The sequence below is a fragment of the Aulonocara stuartgranti genome (assembly GCF_965226115.1).
Source record: "Aulonocara stuartgranti genome assembly, chromosome: 17".
Lineage (NCBI taxonomy): Eukaryota > Metazoa > Chordata > Actinopteri > Cichliformes > Cichlidae > Aulonocara > Aulonocara stuartgranti.
In genome coordinates, this window is record NC_138953.1 from 14,492,864 (window position 1) to 14,510,572 (window position 17,709).

The following is a 17,709-nucleotide window of genomic DNA, read 5'->3' on the forward strand; positions in this document are numbered from 1 at the left end:
AGGTGATGAACTAAGTCATGAAGTGCACTGGTGCGAGGCACAGACACCTACCTTGATTGACTGATTAATCAGCCAATCAGTGGTGCTGCCTGCCTCCACATCTGTAAATTACCGCTGCTATTACTGCTATCAAGCCCTGGCTGATTAGTCAGTCAATCAACATAGAGCCTTAACAAAATGCTCCTCCCTGCTTCACAGGGGGTCATTACACCAAGTGTCTCTGCATATTTGATTTAGCAGATTTTTGAACCGGACACCCTTCCTGGCTCAGGCACTACTACATTGTAGAGTCACAAAGAGGTGAGTTGTAATAAAAATAAATAATTAAATCACCCTCTGTCTAACAGAAGGGCAAATTAGCTGTAGAGACCACAAACTTTTTTTTCCATCTTTTTCTTTTTCCAGCAGCAGCAGGGTGTAAACATGCTAATTTCACCTCACATGCTGGCCTTCAAGCATGGATGTCTGGGGACTGTCTGCAGTTTTTGGCACTTCTATGTTGATCAATATGTTGATTTTGTATCTCTGTGTATCATTAATGGGTGGAAGGGTGGATGCGTGGATGGCTGGGCCTGGGTCTGGGACTTGCTGATCCTTGGCCTTGTAGGACATGGTCATAGAGGGAGGGGATCAGCTCCCCCTTCCTGGGATGAGGGTACTAGTTGGTTCCAGGATGCTTGACAGGATGTTCTGGTATGGACCCACTCTCTTGGTGGTCTGGGGTGGCTTGGACTTCTTCCCTGTCTGAGGGGAGGTCTGCCATGTCCTGGGTGAGAATTCTAGCGGGGTCGACTGCCCATCGCCTCTTGTCCTCTGGGACTCCCACCTCTTGGCCGTGGGCACCCCATCTAGGGGCAGCTTCCTTCGCTAGCTGGGATGTGTGGCCTTAGGTCTTCAGTACTCTCGAGGGGGCAAATAGCCCAGTTCTCCAGGATCCATCTCTGCCTGCCTCTGACTCCTGGGAGACGTTATTGCGGCTTCCCACCCTCATTTTCAAGTACATTTTGTGGCAAAGACACATACACATTTACACTCCACACTCTCTTTCTCTCTCTCTCTCACATTCACACACCCCACAAGAAGATTACACAAATATATAAATCAGCATTTTCAAATTTTTGTGTTCGAGGTCGTGTATGTTTGTTTTTCTTGCAGGTGTGGTAGACAGCAGTACATAATGCATTTCTATTTGGACTCTATCCTGTTATTATATCTTCATATAAATTACATCTTTCCCTATTTTTCCATGTTTTTCTAAAACTAAGCATATGCCTAACCATGACCAAAGTGCACACAAAACATAAGCATAATGAATAACTCCAGGAAGCAAAACAGGTATGCTTGCTTGATATGCAGCTGGTGACTTTGCGGCTTGGAGTTGTTACAGCACCACCAAATGGCTGTAGAATATTACTGCTCTCAACCAAATAATGGGTGAGGACACGCACGTGTTTAAAAGAAGATTTATCACCCACAGCTATAGGATTTTCTGCGTAAACATCCATGTATGGTTGACACGTCAGCAATTAGTCAAAGCAAACTTTACAGCAGAGCAAAATAACAACTTTCTACTTTGGTCTGTAGTGTGTGCTTCTTACTTGTCTTTGATGAGACAGGGGAAAGCCGCCTCAACTTGTGTCTACCAAACGACACAAGCTCCCTGGTGGGTGTCCTCCTAACTCCTGTGGGAGTCCTGGCCAAAGTATAGATTCTGCCCTGGGGAGAGTGCTTCACAGCTGGTGGGCTCACCTTCTCTGATCCACTGCCACTGTGGTCACAATACAGCAGGCAGACACACAGGACAGTCAGGAGGAGTAAAAAACTATTAAACATAAGAAATCCTAAACTTTGAGTTAATGAACTCTGAGATGGGAAATTGAATGTTTAGTTCCAAAAAAAGCTGTTCAAAGTTCCTTATATCAACTCCGAGTATGTTCACTCTGAGACATGCATGTGCCCATTTACTGGGAACAAGAAAAACATCAGTGGAATATACCATGCAGGTCTAGATTCATATATTTAAACAGTGATTACTACAGTAACACAAAGTTTATCACAGAACCACCTCTTCTTGGGGCACATCACCACGGTCATTTCTAACAGCACACAATCAATAAGAGTTTTATGCCCTGCAACCCTCGAGGCATAATGTGAGGTCTTTCTGCATCTGCATCTGATACCCACCTTCAAGTGACTACCAAGTAGGATTAGCCGGTGTTAAGGTAAGTGAAGCTATCCTAAAGATATCCTAGTAACCATGAATCTGATTGATAATAAGATGAATGTCAGTTACCCCAATAACTGAACCAGAGTTTAAATGAATGCTCTAGAACAGAAATCTCATGTTGGACTTAACAAATCCAGAGCTTTCACTAAACCCTCCTTCTCAAACAGAAACCAGAGGTTAGTATTAGGTAAATCATTTTCACCTTATCGGTGTAAACATCCTCCAAACATGAGCAAAGACACACTGAACGCTTGGCTGATCCCTACTGACAAGGATGCAGTATATATTAGGGGGTAGGGCAGTAAAAAGCCTTAACAAGAGCCATCATGTCATGTGCATTATTCACCTGATAGTAGACCTTCTAATAATCTTCATCCTGCTGCGGAGCTTGAACCCTCCAGGCGAGGAGGATGACAACATGGAGGTGCGCTGAGGTAAACTTAGGGGCACAGAAATCCCTCCTTTCAATCCTTTGTTACTTTTCTCAGCTGTCCAGTGGAAAGCAGATCTACGGCGGTTTGCTGTTGCTCCTGCTGTCCCTGCCACAGATGTACTCTGGCCCCCTGCTTTCCAGCGATAGCGGCTACTCTGTGAGGTGCCAGCAGAGGACACTGCAATACCTTTTTTCAATTTTACAGAAGGAGAAGAACCTGGTTTAAGTTTCCTTGTGGCCTCTCCTTTGTCCAGACTTCTCTGTGTGAGAGTCAAGGGTTTGGGAGATGGAGGCTTACGAGATGTCTTAGCTTGGGCTCCTGCAGAGGACACCCAGCGGTACTTTGAGGTCTTGGCAGCTACAGTGGGCTGGCTAAGCTTTCGAGGTAACTTCTTAGCAGTGGTTCTCTTAGCAACTACAAATGAAGGGGGGCTTTCAATGGCAACTCCAGATTTCAAGACAGATGTTGGGGCAACAACTGCTGACGGTGTTGAAACAGAGCTCAGTGGTTTGAGCTCTGCTCCTGCAGCACTCTGACCCTTTACCCAAGTGAACTTTGATTTATTTGAATATGAAGTATTGACCTGGGCTTTGCTGCTTTGTAAAGATGAGTTAGAGGAAGCTTGTTGTAATGCAGTAGAGAGACCAGCAGTGAGAGTTACCTGAGATGTTTTAGCAACAATCTGTTGAGTGTCTGTACTGGTTATGCTTTTCAGGGAAGGTCCAATCTTTACTTGGGAGCTGCTCTTCTGAATGGCTGAGGTACTGGCTGTGGCTGAAGAGGCCACTTCAAAAGAAACACCAATTTTCTTTCCCTGCAGGCCTGTGTTCCTGCTGTCAACCCTCTGCGTAAACTCTGCTGCTGACCCCATTTTTCCAAGAGCATCACTGTTTTTTCTCTCTGTTGCTACAACTCTACTCTCCGTTGTGCTGCTTATATGTTCTTTTTTCTTCAGCTGAGATATCCCTGATGATAAAGTGGCAGTCCTGCTTCCCGTGCTGAGGCTGGGCAGTGACATGCTATGAGAGTGATGGACAGTGGAGGAGGCAGAAGCTGAGGGATGTCCAGCAGAGGATTCAGGGTTCTTGTTTCTCAGAGAGTACGTTTTCCTCCAACTTCCACAGCTCTGAGGAGCATAGAGTCTTCCTCTGGAGCTGGGAGGGTAGATCATAGATGCACTTTGACCTCGGCCCCTGGCTGGCACTGAAGATTGTGTGTGGCTCTGCTCAGTTCCTGTAAATGGTGTATCGCCATGGGTACTTTTATGTTTGTTGATGAGATCTGGAAATTTGAAAACAGGCAAAAGTATTTTAAAAAGTCCAACAAAAATATGCAAACAAATAATCGTTAAAATTAGCTCTACAACACAATTTATGCCCCATTTCTCAATTCTAAGTTATGTTTTTAAGAATTTAATTTGAATTTGATTTGTAGTTTTCACCATTTACTGTATAGGGCTACCATCAGGCTGCTTAGCCTACAGTGGCCAACATCTGAAAATGTAACACCTAAAGAAAATCTCTATATAATAAAACACATTTTATGACCTCCATATTCTTGATTTCATTGTTAAATGTTTGACAACTTTGTAAGAACCTGCTGGAACCCAGGTGCATTTTATTTAACCTAATGTATTGTATTACTCATTCTTTTCAAACTAAATCAAAAAGAAAAGAAAAAAAGCTAAATATCCACAACTGACAAACTTAATCAGGCCAATACCAATCAACTGGATCAATAACAGCAGATACTGATAATCCACCAACACAGCAGCAGCTATGGAGCACCACAAGTGTCACAGACATCAAAACAAAGCATTTTGTGATTTAATAATTAATTGTACAATCAAACATGAATTAGCAAATCTTAAAAAAAACAACAACGTGAACTTCTATTATGTAATTAGACATTAATAAAGTTCATGATATTGTTAACTTAATAGAATAAAATAGAAGGAGGAATTATAAATTAGTATTTCTGAATTAATTATCAATCCATTGATGAACGCTTTAAACGGAAAAAAATAATTTTCAATAAAAATCTCACTAAAAACATTTTTGAATTCAAAACAAATGTAAAAAATGACTTTCAAATAAAGTAAATGGATTAAAAAAAGCAAATTAGGAATACAAATGTGTTTTTTCTGACATTTAAATAATGACTCTGCTCCTCAATTTCAATTTCCATTTCTTACTAGCTGCTTAATTAACTATTACATTAACTACTTGATTAGCTTCTTCAATTAGCATTTCCATAACTCTTTTGGTCTCTGGTGAAAAAGCAATGTAAGTAAGGAACGCAGTCTGGAGCTCTCTGACTGGTTAGAGAGATACAGGCACTGATAAGGAGAAAGTATTTTTTATTTGTTTTTATGCTTTTAAAAAAAAATTTCCTCACTTTATTATTGTTTAGAACAATCACATATTAGTGACACTGAAGAAAAATAATAATGGGTGAGAGGCGAGTTAATGTTCTGAAAAATACAATTGACAATGTTAAAGTTGTAAATTTCCAAAAAATGAAAAACAGCCAATTTGTCAATAAAAACAAAACGAAATGAAACGAATTTAAGAGAAAATAACTGGGAAAAATATATATCTTCTTTAGTCAATGACATCACTTCACTTTTCCAGGTTAAGCTGGCAGGATTTCCACACACTGAATTCTTACAATGTATGCCCTCCAATCTGGACTGACAACAACGTCTGTCAGTCTATCTGCGGTTGACTGTGTCCTGAGACCATCTATCACTCTTAATCATCTTTAACTCAAAATACAAATACAGAGGTGGTCAGATAGTAACCATAACACAAAGAAAGCATACAAAAGGAACAAGGAACATGATATTTTGAGTGCTATACCTAAAATATCATGAATCGAAACCAGTCAGAAATTTCTACAGTACCAGAGCCGGTGATATTAGTATAATTATTTTAAGGGAGAAGAAATCTTTTGGGCTTTTTTTTTTCCCAAAACGTAATTTAAGGATTTAAGGAAATATCATAACACTTTTTACTCATTTAAGCTAAATATGACTGATGACTGGAAACATGACTGGAAACATTCAGATTTTAGGTCCTGGTGACCGTTTACTTCCCCAGTTAATTGTAATATAACAGTGGAACACTATGCAAATCAGCGTCAGAGCATACTGACAACGGAACAGGCTCATAATACTCCATCCTTTACTCGCTGAGTTTACTCTACAGATCCCTATAGGAAATCCTGGAGACTGACCAGTGTCAGGAAGGAAAGAACATCTTTCAAATAACTCTCATTACTTCCTTCGAGTAAGAGACTTGAAAAATCTGTAGCAGTGAGTTTTTTATGCTTTTCTGGAAGATTATACACTTGTTTTCCGCTCTGTCGCTATGCTATCTAGCAAATTTTTAATACCGGTAACTATTTTAGTACTTTATGTAAATAAATGTACGACTATGCCTTAAAGTTAAGTAATTAAAACCAGGTTTGTTATGGCGCTGTGCTGTCATCACTAGTGCGGGGGACTATAAACAGGACTGAACCTTTATGCTGTTACAGGGAGCTGACACCGACATAAACAGCCATTTACTTGCTTCCAAAGGCAAACAGGAAGCATTCTTCAAAGGACACTAACGGCTCTGTTAAGACACGTGAATATCGTTAAAAAAGTATGTTACTGCGTAGAGGTGGCACAACGCTAACTGTTATCCTTCAACAAAACGCGTACGACCGACAAGCTTCAAGCAGCCGTGTTGTGCAAAACAGCCTTTGTTAACCCGCCTGTAACAACTACAATTGTCAACATTTACCGGGAGAGACTTACTTTGTAAAAGGTCAATTTGTCTCTTAAGTGCTTCTCTCTCCTCCATGTTTACGACCACAACCTTTCGTCATTAAATGGCGACGCCCTTAAGAATGACGTATTTCATGTTGGCCAATCACAGTCTGAAGAAAGTCATCGATGTTTATCCTCAGTATTGACTTACAGGCTTGACATTTAACTCAAAGTGGGCCGTAAGAATGAGTAGAATTTTCTTATTTATTTATTTATTTATTTATTTATTTATTTATTTAATTTACTGTTGTGGTGAGCAGAGTTAATTTTATTGGAGACTTAAAATGTTACTAAAACACAATAAACAAAGATAAATGTCTTCAGCTTTATCAAGGCTGTGGTTTCTCTTTGCATGTATATGTAGATGTGTAAGGCCATATGTCTAAATGACTTTGCCTGGTTAAGGCAATGCATGATGCGTGCTTTGAGCAAGAAGAACCAGCTGCCTCCTTTCCAGAAACTACTTTCCGTGCAAAGGACTCCCATTACTGTGCCTGGATTAACCAGGCTTATTCAGACACGTTAATTGTAAGACATTTTTAAATACAATACAACTAAGAGACCACTTTTCTGTATTGATTCTTGTATGGAAATCACAGTGAGAACAAACACAATGACTGAACAAACTATGAACCGACTTTCAGCTACAAAAACAAACAACAATAAAAGGAAGCTCCAAAGGCAGATCACACACCACAAGGTAATTAATTGCCCAGAATTTATCTGATATGCACACATGTATAAAAAAAACAAGCTTCAATTTTCATGTACTACATGCAGTCAGCATTCTTGAGGCTGGATTGTCAGATTCAACTGACAAAGCCGTTAGCTGTCTGTAAGACAGTACTAAGGGCTTCATTTCGTAACCTCGCTATCGTTGATGCGCAGCTGGCTGACAACCGATTTGAAAACATCATTTCGTCATTTCGGGAAGCGTCTCTGTATTTGCGTTTTATAAAGTTTAGAATTCCCTTCGGGGAAGTAGTTTTGGGCCAAAAGTTTGTTCGTCTGGTCCAAAAATGTTTCTATGAACTGTCATGAACAAAGTACCAGTGACGCTGCTGCGAAATGAAATGAAAGAGGAAGTGAAAGTTAAGGCAGCTGATTGGACGTAAAACGAACAGAGAAGACAGAAAGGAAAGCAATCTCTAAAGTTGCTGAATAATTGAAGGTAAAGCTAACGGAGGTTTCTTTATAAATAAATACTCGCTGGAGAGACTGATGCAGACGGTCTGAAGGTTTAGAATTATAAACAATGTTGACTCCGTTTTCAGTTTGAACTCTGCTTATTTGTAGAGTTGACATTGTAGCTCGTTAGCCAGCTAGCTTGAGTGCTGGTGTCAAAATTGATAATAGGTATATTGTTTTTTTGTTTTGTTTTCACACCTGTCTGAACAACACATTTGTGCTGTGTGTGTTTTCTGTGTGTCTCTGTACAGTAGGTACCCCTTTACATCTCCTGGCTCGGCAACATGGCATCAACAGAAAATGTGTACTTCATCTTAACAAAAAAGCCAGAAAGGATCAGTTTTGAAAAAGCTGGAAGTATTGTTTACATGCCTGAAAATAAGTACATCTCAGAAATGAAAAAATCCCCCCCTCCATTAAAGCTACGAATATGTTTAATGAACTACTCTAGAATAGACTATGACTTGGAGGCCAACGACATGGAGCAGCTGTGTGTAGAGGAAGTTGAGCTGCTGCAGGCACTGCCTGATGAAGCTGAGAGGCTGAGGTGTTTCAGAGAGCGACATGATCTACAAGCAGCAATGCAACTTGCTATAGGTACTGAAGTGACTGTGGAGGAAGCTGGGAAGAAGCTCAGAGGCATCATTCACTACATTGGACCAATAAAAAAGGCATCTATTTCTTGTCCCATACCAGGATCCTTTTTTGGAATCGAACTACAGGTTTGATGTTTTTTTTCTTACTCCTTCTGGCATATCCAGAAGATATACACATATTATAGGTTTCATTTTGGTTTGAGATTTCTGCCTCCAAGCAAAGACAAGTGGTAGTGTTTCAAACTGGGTTTGTTAATATACACACCATACTACTCTACAATTAAATGGCAAGAGCAGGTTTTTGAAGTGATTTGAACATTTATAAACATAAGTAAATAAGACTGAATCATTACCAGATTCATAAATATTTAGACCCATTGCTCAGGACTGGATTAAAGTTCCTTTGAAAGGAGTAAGTCTTTTGAGAATAATCTTACAAGCTTGGCACATTTTCCTCAACTCTCCCTTGTATTTTTCTTTCAAGCTCAGCCCAGTTCTTCAGAAAGCATGAATGCACAGTCATTTAAAAATATATATATATTTTCTGAGAACCTCGTTTGGATTCAGATCGGAGAAGTTTTCATGGCAATGTGCATCAAGATCCTGAGCACCTAATGGGTGTTAACTCAAACGTACTATGGGTCAAGGTCACGATTGTCATCTCATGGGCAATAACCTGATGAATTGTGATAGATCATGAGCTGGATGAGCTACCACATTATTGATGTCCCGGTTTAGCTTGGCTGGTCAAGCAGAGCTACAAAGATTTTGAAATGTATCCAGCTGTGAGTAAGGGTGGTTGCCATCTTTTTGGGCACTTAAATTGCCACAGAGATTGTCAGATACAATCCTGTCTCACAGACAAATTTAAGTTGTGGAAACTATCAAGGACAACTGACAGAGCCAGTATGAACCATAAAAATGTCTGTATTGTAAAAATGTCTCTAAAGATGATACTTCAACCATTTATTTTTGAATAAATCATTAAAATACCCTCAAATTTGTTTTGGGAGTATTTTAACTTGCTTTGTCATTGTGGAGTGGTGTATGGAGACAACACAAGCAATCCAAAGTTGAAAGGGTGCACTGCTTCATGCTTGAAAAAGCATCAATTTCTTTGTAAGGTCACTATTTTGAATAAGTTTCAAAATGTCTTGTAAAACAGTACACTAATTGAAATCGTATAAATGTAAAAACCTCACAAGCTGAAGCCAGGTGGAGCCATTCAACTCCACAACTGCACAGCATGATTGCAGTTTGCAAAGCAGAACAACTGGTAGAGAAATTTAACTGAGGTCTTGTGTGACATCAGTTTTAATCTGCTCTGCTTCTTTTTCTCCAGGGACCAGACAGAGGAAAGGGCTACTGTGATGGGACCTATAGGGGTGAAAGATATTTCAAGTGTGACAAAAACTGTGGCGTTTTTACCCCATTCAACAGAGTCAGCTCTTTATTACCCCCTGTCCATAAGCCATCCCTACAGTCAGAAAGGCTAGAGTTGGGAGACAGAGTTACTTGCTTCATCGATGATAAATTTCGCTATGGAATGGTGCTGGACTTACTGGAAATAGGTGGACAATGTTTCGTTCAGATTTCCACGGTAAGTAATATTCCATTTTTTTAATTCCAAAATCATATCAAATGTAATTTTGTGCCATAAATCCACAAAGCTTATTCTACAAAATCAGATTTTTATGTTTTCAAAGAAATAATAACAAATAATAGGGACTAAATAATTACCTGTTTAAATTGTAAGCAAACTCTTTGTTATGAAACACACCTGAGATTTACAGCATCATCATTTCATCTAGTAAAAGTAATCACTTAATTACATTTCTGTTGACAATTTAGAGGAGCTAAAGCATTTACCTTTCCATCCTGGCATCAGCAGCTGTGTGTCTGAACATAAACCAGCATGAGCTACATGTATATGACTTTACTGCTTCAGTTGTGCCATACAGTATGATGTACTACTGGATTGGTGGATTTTGTTTTGTTTACAGATCTCGCTGTAAAATGGGTCTAACTGGCTGAAACCCAGCTTCACATTCTGTGCAGGTCACTCGACTGACAGCTGCTCTGTGTGTGAAAATGACTTTTATAAAATAATGCCTTATTTTTATAATGATTAATAAAAAAAAAAATCACATTTAGGATATTCACTCTACAAAATACATCCATGTGGCAGAACACAAATACAAAGACCACAGTCTTAAGTTACATTCATCAGACTGACTAGTGTTTACTAAATGCTAATGCTAACATTGTCATAGCTAGATTCATAATAGCTTAATGTTTGATCGGAGATGGGGATTCAGAATTCACTGGAGTGAGTAATTTAAATCATGCTATTGTCTCAGAATGGTCCTGTAAAAGTCTGGATCTGAATCCAATTGAAAATAGCAGTGCACTGATAATTATCCTGTCTGATGATATTCTGTCATTTACGTGCTCCTGCTTTTCTTTGAGTTTACAGTTACAACCAAACTTTGTTAAGACTCTCTAAAACTGCTTCAGCAGTAGTAGTGGAGTATAGGACAGTAATATTTCCTTTGTCTGTTGGTGTTTTCAGGACAAAGATGAATCTGGGAAGACGGGGGGTGAAGTTAGAGTTCCATTAGAAGCGGTTATCAAAGGAGAGCTGATTGCAGGTTTGAGGTCTTTTTACATTTGTTTGTTTGTTTTACATTTGCATCATGCCTCAGCCAAACACATTTTTCATTGCAGAGGGAGAGAGCATGGATGTCGACACACCCCCAGAAGCTGATACAGATTATCTCTATATGGGTCTGAGTTTGAACTCTATGGTAGAAGTGACTCTGGGTGAAGGCAACACATATGGAATTATTCGCTGGATAGGCAAGCTGCCTGATCGAAGTGAAACTATGGTTGGCTTGGAACTGGTAAGTCTTTACTCATCATCATTTAAAACTGTTTTGCATATTTATGTTTTAGTTTGCGTTTAATGTTGGGTTAAATTTCAGACATTGGTATAATCAGTCTGTATTCTGATCTGCAGGATGAGAACAAAGGAGTGAGTGATGGTACTTTTAAAGGTCAGCGTTATTTCAAATGTCCTGTGAAGAGAGCCCTGTTTGTGAAGCTGAGCTCATGCCGGCCTGACTCACGCTTTCAGAGCACATCATCCAATCACAATGAGAAAATGCAGCCTGAGGACACTGGTTAGTACAGGATGGACAAACCTACACTCTATGGAAAAATGTATTAGGCCACACCTCTTAAGCTTAATCCTTTGAATTCAAGAGGCCACAGGTATATAAGACTCGAGCACCTAGCCACGCAGTCCGTTTTTCCAAACATTTGTGAAATAATTTGTTGGTCTAAAGCTCTCACTGAACTTGAGTGTAGTACTATAATAGGATGCCACCACTCCAGCAAGTTTGTGAACTTCTTCCTCTCTCAGATGTTCCATGATCTACTAGAAGTGTTATTGTTGCAAAGAGCATGTGTTTAGGAACCACAGCAATGAAGTGGCTCTGTTGTTTCAAAGTTCTTCTGGCATTAACATCAGCACAAAAACTGTGCCAGGAGCTCCACAGCTGAGCTCCTGTAGATGTAATTAGTGTCCCGGTGCTTTCTTCAGTGTAGTTTACATCCAACTGGCCGTGAGTGACCCCTTGTCCACAAAGGATTATTTTATACTGAAAACAGCAAAAAACAAAACAAAACAAACTACATTTTGGTTGAGTTTGAACTTTTCTGGCAGCAGAGGGAGAATTAATTTGCAAAAATTAAGCTTTGTTTCCTTTTACTTACTTGAAACATGCATTTCTATTTTGTCTTTCTCTATACTTGTCTTTTTTTAATATAAAGTATCAGTAGTGTTTACTGTTTGTATTTTTGAAGCATTTTTAGCAGCAGCATCAAATGCAGTGCTCCAGTTGCACATTTGTCCAACAGCTGACTGTAGCATACACTTTACAACAGCCATTTGGACATCTATATCTGTTATCTGTTTATATACATAACCACATATTTGCTGTTTATGTTTTGATTTAGTGGATCAAACAGACCACAGTACAGCTGAGTTGCAGACTGTTCCGCCTATGAGCACAGAGCAGGTTAAGCAGCTTCTGACTGGACGAATGAAGGGGATTCAAGGACACTGTAACTCTTGCTACATGGACGCTGCCCTCTTCAGGTCAGCATAATAAATTATTATCCTGTGGTTTTACAGTTTTAAATAATGCACAGCTTCCCCAACAAACGAATTTACCTGTAATGGCTTTTAGCTAACTAGCTAGCTAGCATTGACATCATCATCAGTGCAGATGCCTTGTCCTGCTTCTACTGGTTAGAAATTGTTTGATGGTGTCTCCATTTCTACTATATTGTTGGTATACCAGCTACTGCAATTGAATGCTGTACTGTACATTCAATGTGTGGGTACAGAGATGAAACCAGTTGTGCATTTAACATAGCAAATCTAATATGAAAGCAGTTTCTTTAACTGCATTTTCAAAGCATACTGAAAGGATTCCAGTCTGACTTTTTATTATATTTTTAAAAATCCATAATGTTAGGGAATGTACAGTTCTTTATGTTAACTTAGTTTCTTTCTTTGCTTTCAGTTTGTTTTCCTGCTCTTCCGTGTTGGACTCCATGTTGTTCAAATCAACAACACCTCAAGATGCCCCAATTCAGAGAACACTGCTCAATGACATAGTCAACCCCCTCCGCAGGTCTGTGTTTTGATCAAATCATCACATGGATTGCATTTTATTTTTGCTGTTATGAAAGTTCTGTGTGTGCCGTTTGCAGTAACGGCTTTGTGGAAGGAAGACACATCATGAAGCTACGACAGCAGCTGCAGAAACATGGCTACAGCCAATCATTCACCACAGATGAGAAGGGTCTGCTTATTTGGGAAAGCTTTTCTGGAAGGCATTTGTTTTGTCTTAAGTGGTTGAGTTTGAAGTATTCATGTTACTTTTGTCTTTCAGATCCAGAGGAGTTCCTCAGTGTCATCATGCACCACATCCTCGCCCTGGATCCTCTGCTAAAACTGTACACTTACTATAGCTAAATTACTGTCTCCTGCTGTACTGTATAGTATAATGCATTTTGAGACTCATACCTGGAATGCAGACTATTCTTGTGTGTTCTCCCATTTTAGATCAGCTGCAGGTAAAGTGCAGGAGAGTTACTGCTATCAGATTTTCCTGGACCAGAACCACAGACTAGTTCTGCCAACAGTGCAGCAGCTACTAGAACATTCCTTCCACAGTGCAGGTCTTAAGCTGGCAGAGGTGAGAGCACTTCATTGTTAGGCACAAACTTTAAAGTCCCACTTTCACTTTTGTTTTATTGCTTAACAAATTAAAAATATAACGATATTTATCAGAATAGAAGGACAATCCTGTATTATAATATTTCAGTTACCAAAAAAATGGAAACTGTTTTTTTCCCCCCACAGATTAATCCAAAAATGATTTAGCTGTTTTCTCACAGACATGTAATAGACAGACTTGTAATGGTTGGTTCTCCAGTAGATGGCTCTGTGGGGAAGCTTTCTGAGCAGACCACCTGGAATCTGATCACTTGAGCGTATTCAGTCTGTGTGGTCTTTCATCTTATTTCATCGTACCATCACTCCAGGTGCCGTCCTGCCTCATCCTCCAGATGCCTCGCTTTGGGAAGAAATTCAAGATGTTTGACAAAATCATCCCCTCTCTGGAGCTGGATGTCACTGACCTCCTCTCTGAAGGTCAGATTAAGAATACAAACTCACAGCGACTAAATTTAACACAGTGAATACAACGCACGGTGTGTTTTTCAGGTCCCCAGCAGTGCATGCTGTGTGGAACCCTGGCACAGGTTGAGTGCGTCGACTGTTTTAAAGATCCCCTTTTCAGCCCGACAGGATTCAAAGTCTTCTGCGAGAAGTGTTCAAAACAGGTTTGTCACATTGTTTTAACACCTGAATCATTTTGTTTGTCTTTGGCTTAATTTGTCACGGTAGAGGGAATGTATTGACGTCATTTCTCCATGTGAAACCTCCCACCTCACCACAGTTTCATCAGATTTAGCTGCTATTAGGAGGTAGGACTCAGATATAGAGAGGAAACAAATTAAATCACAATCAAGGCTGATCTGTACTGCAAACAAGTGGTCTGTCAGTGTTGAACATGCACTAAAACTAGAACTTTGACTTAATATAGGTCATCAAATTTTAGACCGAAATCCCAGTTGGTTTGAGAGATATTTGTTAGCTACCTGTTCAGATTTTTTTTATTATTACTGTATAATTATTGTGTATAATATTGTGTATTTATCTGGCTTTGCAACACATGGTGTTGTTTTGCTTGTCTATATATAAAAATCTATGCTTGGCTGCTTTCTGAATCAGTTTGTGCACTGAATTGAACAGCAGCTAATTAACTCTGCTCTTGGTGCATTACATCACCTGCTCACCGTCTGCTGTTTAACTGTTGGTCCTAGTAAGTACTGCTGAAACACTATATCAGTTCAGTGGCATACTATCAAGCCTCTAAATGAAACACTGTGCGAAAATTTGAATATTTTATGAAATATTTAAATTAATTTTTGTCAGACATCAACTAGTGTAGGCTAGTGTATGTGAAGTCTTCCTCCTTTCCTCTTATACATACAGATAGCAAATGAAGGACGTACACAGATAACTAGGTCATCCACTTAAGTAGTGCGTGACTAGAGCTGTGCCTTGTCATGTTGTTGAATACATACATTTTTACATGATATAAAAATGTCACATCACAATATCTGTGATATAGCAACACCATGACTACAATGACTGAAGCCCAAACATATCTAACAGTGAGAGCTGAGTGTGAGGCTCTGATGATGATTTAGTAAAAAGCACAATGCTCTGCAAAATGTGCAAGAAAGCTCTTCTGGAGCACCTGCTAGCACTCCATTCAGGAAGAGCAAACTGGATGGTGGTAAACGAATGCTGTAAGCAGCTGATCAAGGAAAAATATTTCTCAATTTCAATTTTATTATTGAATTTATTTGTTGTATTTTCAATTAGCTCTGTAACATCAAGTGGATGATATTTGGTAAATGAGTTTTTGTGACTTCAGCAACATCGGTGTCATAGTTTTTGCCAGAAAAACCTAAATACATCTAACAATACACTTTTAAGCAATAAATTGCAAACATGTTATTTGAATCAAATTTGATACAAATTAAAACTCATAAATAAAAAATTATATATATTTTTTATTTGTTAGAAGTTTCGCTAAACACACCATTTTCAAAAATTTTGAATTTTTCAGCATATATTAGAAGGTTCAGGCTTTGCAGTCTTTCTCTTAAAACACTGCTTCAGCTCATGTTTTATCCATTTTCGCCGTCTTCTTCTTCTTCCCAGATGGTCTAATTTGTCTCTGCCAATAAACCATCAACATATATTTTTATTGAGACCAATTTAGCCCTCATGCTACATTTTTGCACAGGGCTGATGTGCTTTGGGACCTGTAATGCGTTTTTTTTTTTCCCAGTTGTTGTTAGTGGCCTCTCCAGTGTTTCTCTTTTCTGTCTTCTCTTTCCCCTGATCCTCCAGCCTAGGAAAATGTCCCACTGGGTATTTCATTGGAATTGAAAGAATCTGAGGCTTTAAACTTTTAATGGTGCCCCAGTGCTTGTTTGGTTTTGGGAACTAAAGGAGCATTTGGACGCAGAGATAGCTAATAATGTCATACTTTAGCTAGGCTAAAGCTGTTTGGGGAGATGTGTTTTGTCCTGTTTCGTGTTGGTAGTCTCTCTGTGCTCCTCTTTTCTCTCTTCTCATTCCTTCCATCATTCACCCTGGTTCTGGTGGAGGTCTCTTCCTGTTTTAACAAAAAACTTTATTTCCCTCATGTTGTCACCAAATGCTTGCTCATCGGTGATTGATTGTAGGGATTGTGTCTATACTATTATAGGATCTTTATTTACAACATTATAGAGTTGTCTCAAATATCTCCTTTGGTTTAGGGATCATTTATAGACAATGAACTAAAGTTACTAATGTGAAATTTAACAGTGGCTACATAGATATAAAATAGTGACTATTTACAGGTCTAATAGTGTGTATGTGTTTTCAGGTGCACTCCCATCCTCAGCGTCGCAGCCATAAACCAGCATCCCTGGAAATCCCAAAGGGTTATGTTGGACGTAAAAACCCTCACACTATGATCAGAGACAAAATGGAGCTGTTCGCTGTGCTCTGCATCGAGACAAGCCACTATGTGTCCTTCGTCAAATATGGACCAAACACTGAGGACTGGATCTTCTTCGACAGCATGGCAGACAGACAGGGTAAGCGGGATATTTAATATGCATACACAAGTTAGCTCTGAGTGCATTTTGGCTCACTTGTGTGTATTGCGTTCAGGAGAGATGGATGGCTACAACATTCCAGAGGTGCAGCCCTGCCCCGAGGTTGGTGAATACCTGGAAATGTCCCCCTCCGAGCTGGCCAACCAGGCACCTCGAGATATGAAAGGTGTAGCAAAGCGTCTCTTCTGTGATGCCTACATGTACCTGTACCAAAGCACCACTATGTGCCTCTATCGCTGATGGAACTTGAGCACACTGGACGTTTTGCTATTTGTGTAATTTCTTTTTGCTGCATTGTTTTTTTTTTCTTTTGTTAACATGCAAATATCTTAAATGTGTGTGTGGTGCTTGGGTGCTGGAAAAAAATTATAGCGACAATAATTTTCTAATATGGCATGAAGTAGAGGATAAACTGACATTGCTTTCTAAGTAATTTGCACTATAATCTGAAGAAAATAATTACTGGCTTGCAGCATGTGTTGGACATAAATTACATATTGCACTGTAAAAATAGTTTTACAGTTTACTGCTGATGTTTGTAATTACTTTAAATTTTATTTACAACTTGTATAGTGAAAGTAAATGAGTTTTGCTGATGAAAAACCCTTCAAAGTAGACAGTAGTGATGATTCAGTACGGTTCATTAAGAATACCATCTAACCAGCTCTATTTTAAAAGCTTATGTTATATGCTGCTGTTATTTTGGCATCAGATTTGGATGTTGGCTGGATTTCTTTATATATTTAGATATATTTTTTTTATCTTCTGGTATTTAAATTTCACACCTGAAAATGAAACAATGATTTTATTCTTGACAAAGATGTTTCTGTGAGCAACCTAAGAGACGAAAAGATGTTGGGAATAATATCACAGTGGAAAACTGTGCTTGACTGGCTGCTTGGGAGTCCTGGTTGAACTTGTGACCTTTTTCTATTTTTTACTATTACTACTTCTGATATTCAGTAAAATAGATGTCATAAATAAATAAATGCAATCAATAAAACCTTTCATCATCTGTCTTTACTAAAAGAGTTGGACATACAGTGTGCTGATACACATACAGCTTCACAACTATGCAAACTCCACCAACCACGCATCAACCATTTTACCTGAGTGACCGGTGAT

At 39.1% G+C, this 17,709-nt stretch overlaps 2 protein-coding genes across 3 annotated transcripts in view; one reads left to right on the top strand and one right to left on the bottom strand.

Moving 5' to 3' along the window:
* Positions 1-6,565, bottom strand: part of zc3h3 (zinc finger CCCH-type containing 3) — a 77,638-nt gene extending 71,073 nt beyond the window's left edge. Inside the window, exons 1-3 of the mRNA XM_082509883.1 lie at positions 6,467-6,565; positions 2,574-3,942; positions 1,599-1,768 (exon numbers count right to left, since the gene is read on the bottom strand). Of these exons, the coding sequence (XP_082366009.1) occupies positions 1,599-1,768; positions 2,574-3,942; positions 6,467-6,512 (1,585 nt within the window). The 5' untranslated portion in view covers positions 6,513-6,565. The remainder of the gene's footprint in view (positions 1-1,598; positions 1,769-2,573; positions 3,943-6,466) is intronic.
* Positions 6,566-7,333: 768 nt separating this feature from the next.
* On the top strand, positions 7,334-17,587 carry cyldl (cylindromatosis (turban tumor syndrome), like). Of its 2 annotated transcripts, XM_082511267.1 has the most exons (15): positions 7,335-7,649; positions 7,918-8,388; positions 9,605-9,862; positions 10,835-10,913; positions 10,990-11,165; positions 11,282-11,444; positions 12,283-12,424; positions 12,855-12,965; positions 13,045-13,136; positions 13,227-13,290; positions 13,400-13,532; positions 13,882-13,990; positions 14,063-14,181; positions 16,350-16,563; positions 16,640-17,587. In XM_082511267.1, the coding sequence occupies exons 2-15, from the start codon at positions 7,951-7,953 to the stop codon at positions 16,822-16,824; spliced, it is 2,283 nt and encodes a 760-aa protein (XP_082367393.1). In that variant the 5' UTR covers positions 7,335-7,649; positions 7,918-7,950; the 3' UTR covers positions 16,825-17,587. The 2 variants fall into 2 exon arrangements, with proteins under 2 accessions (XP_082367392.1, XP_082367393.1); XM_082511266.1 differs by having other exon boundaries at positions 7,334-7,649; positions 13,045-13,290.
* Positions 17,588-17,709: the final 122 nt, after the last annotated feature.

What these genes read in the sequence shown, in the direction of transcription:
- cyldl (XM_082511266.1), top strand. Translation starts at nt 7,951, where the DNA reads ATGGCATCAACAGAAAATGTGTACTTCATCTTAACAAAAAAGCCAGAA. An exon ending in CTGGATCCTCTGCTAAAACT is followed by an intron (nt 13,291 to 13,399) that starts GTACACTTACTA and finishes CTCCCATTTTAG; the next exon opens with ATCAGCTGCAGGTAAAGTGC. An exon ending in CACTGACCTCCTCTCTGAAG is followed by an intron (nt 13,991 to 14,062) that starts GTCAGATTAAGA and finishes TGTGTTTTTCAG; the next exon opens with GTCCCCAGCAGTGCATGCTG.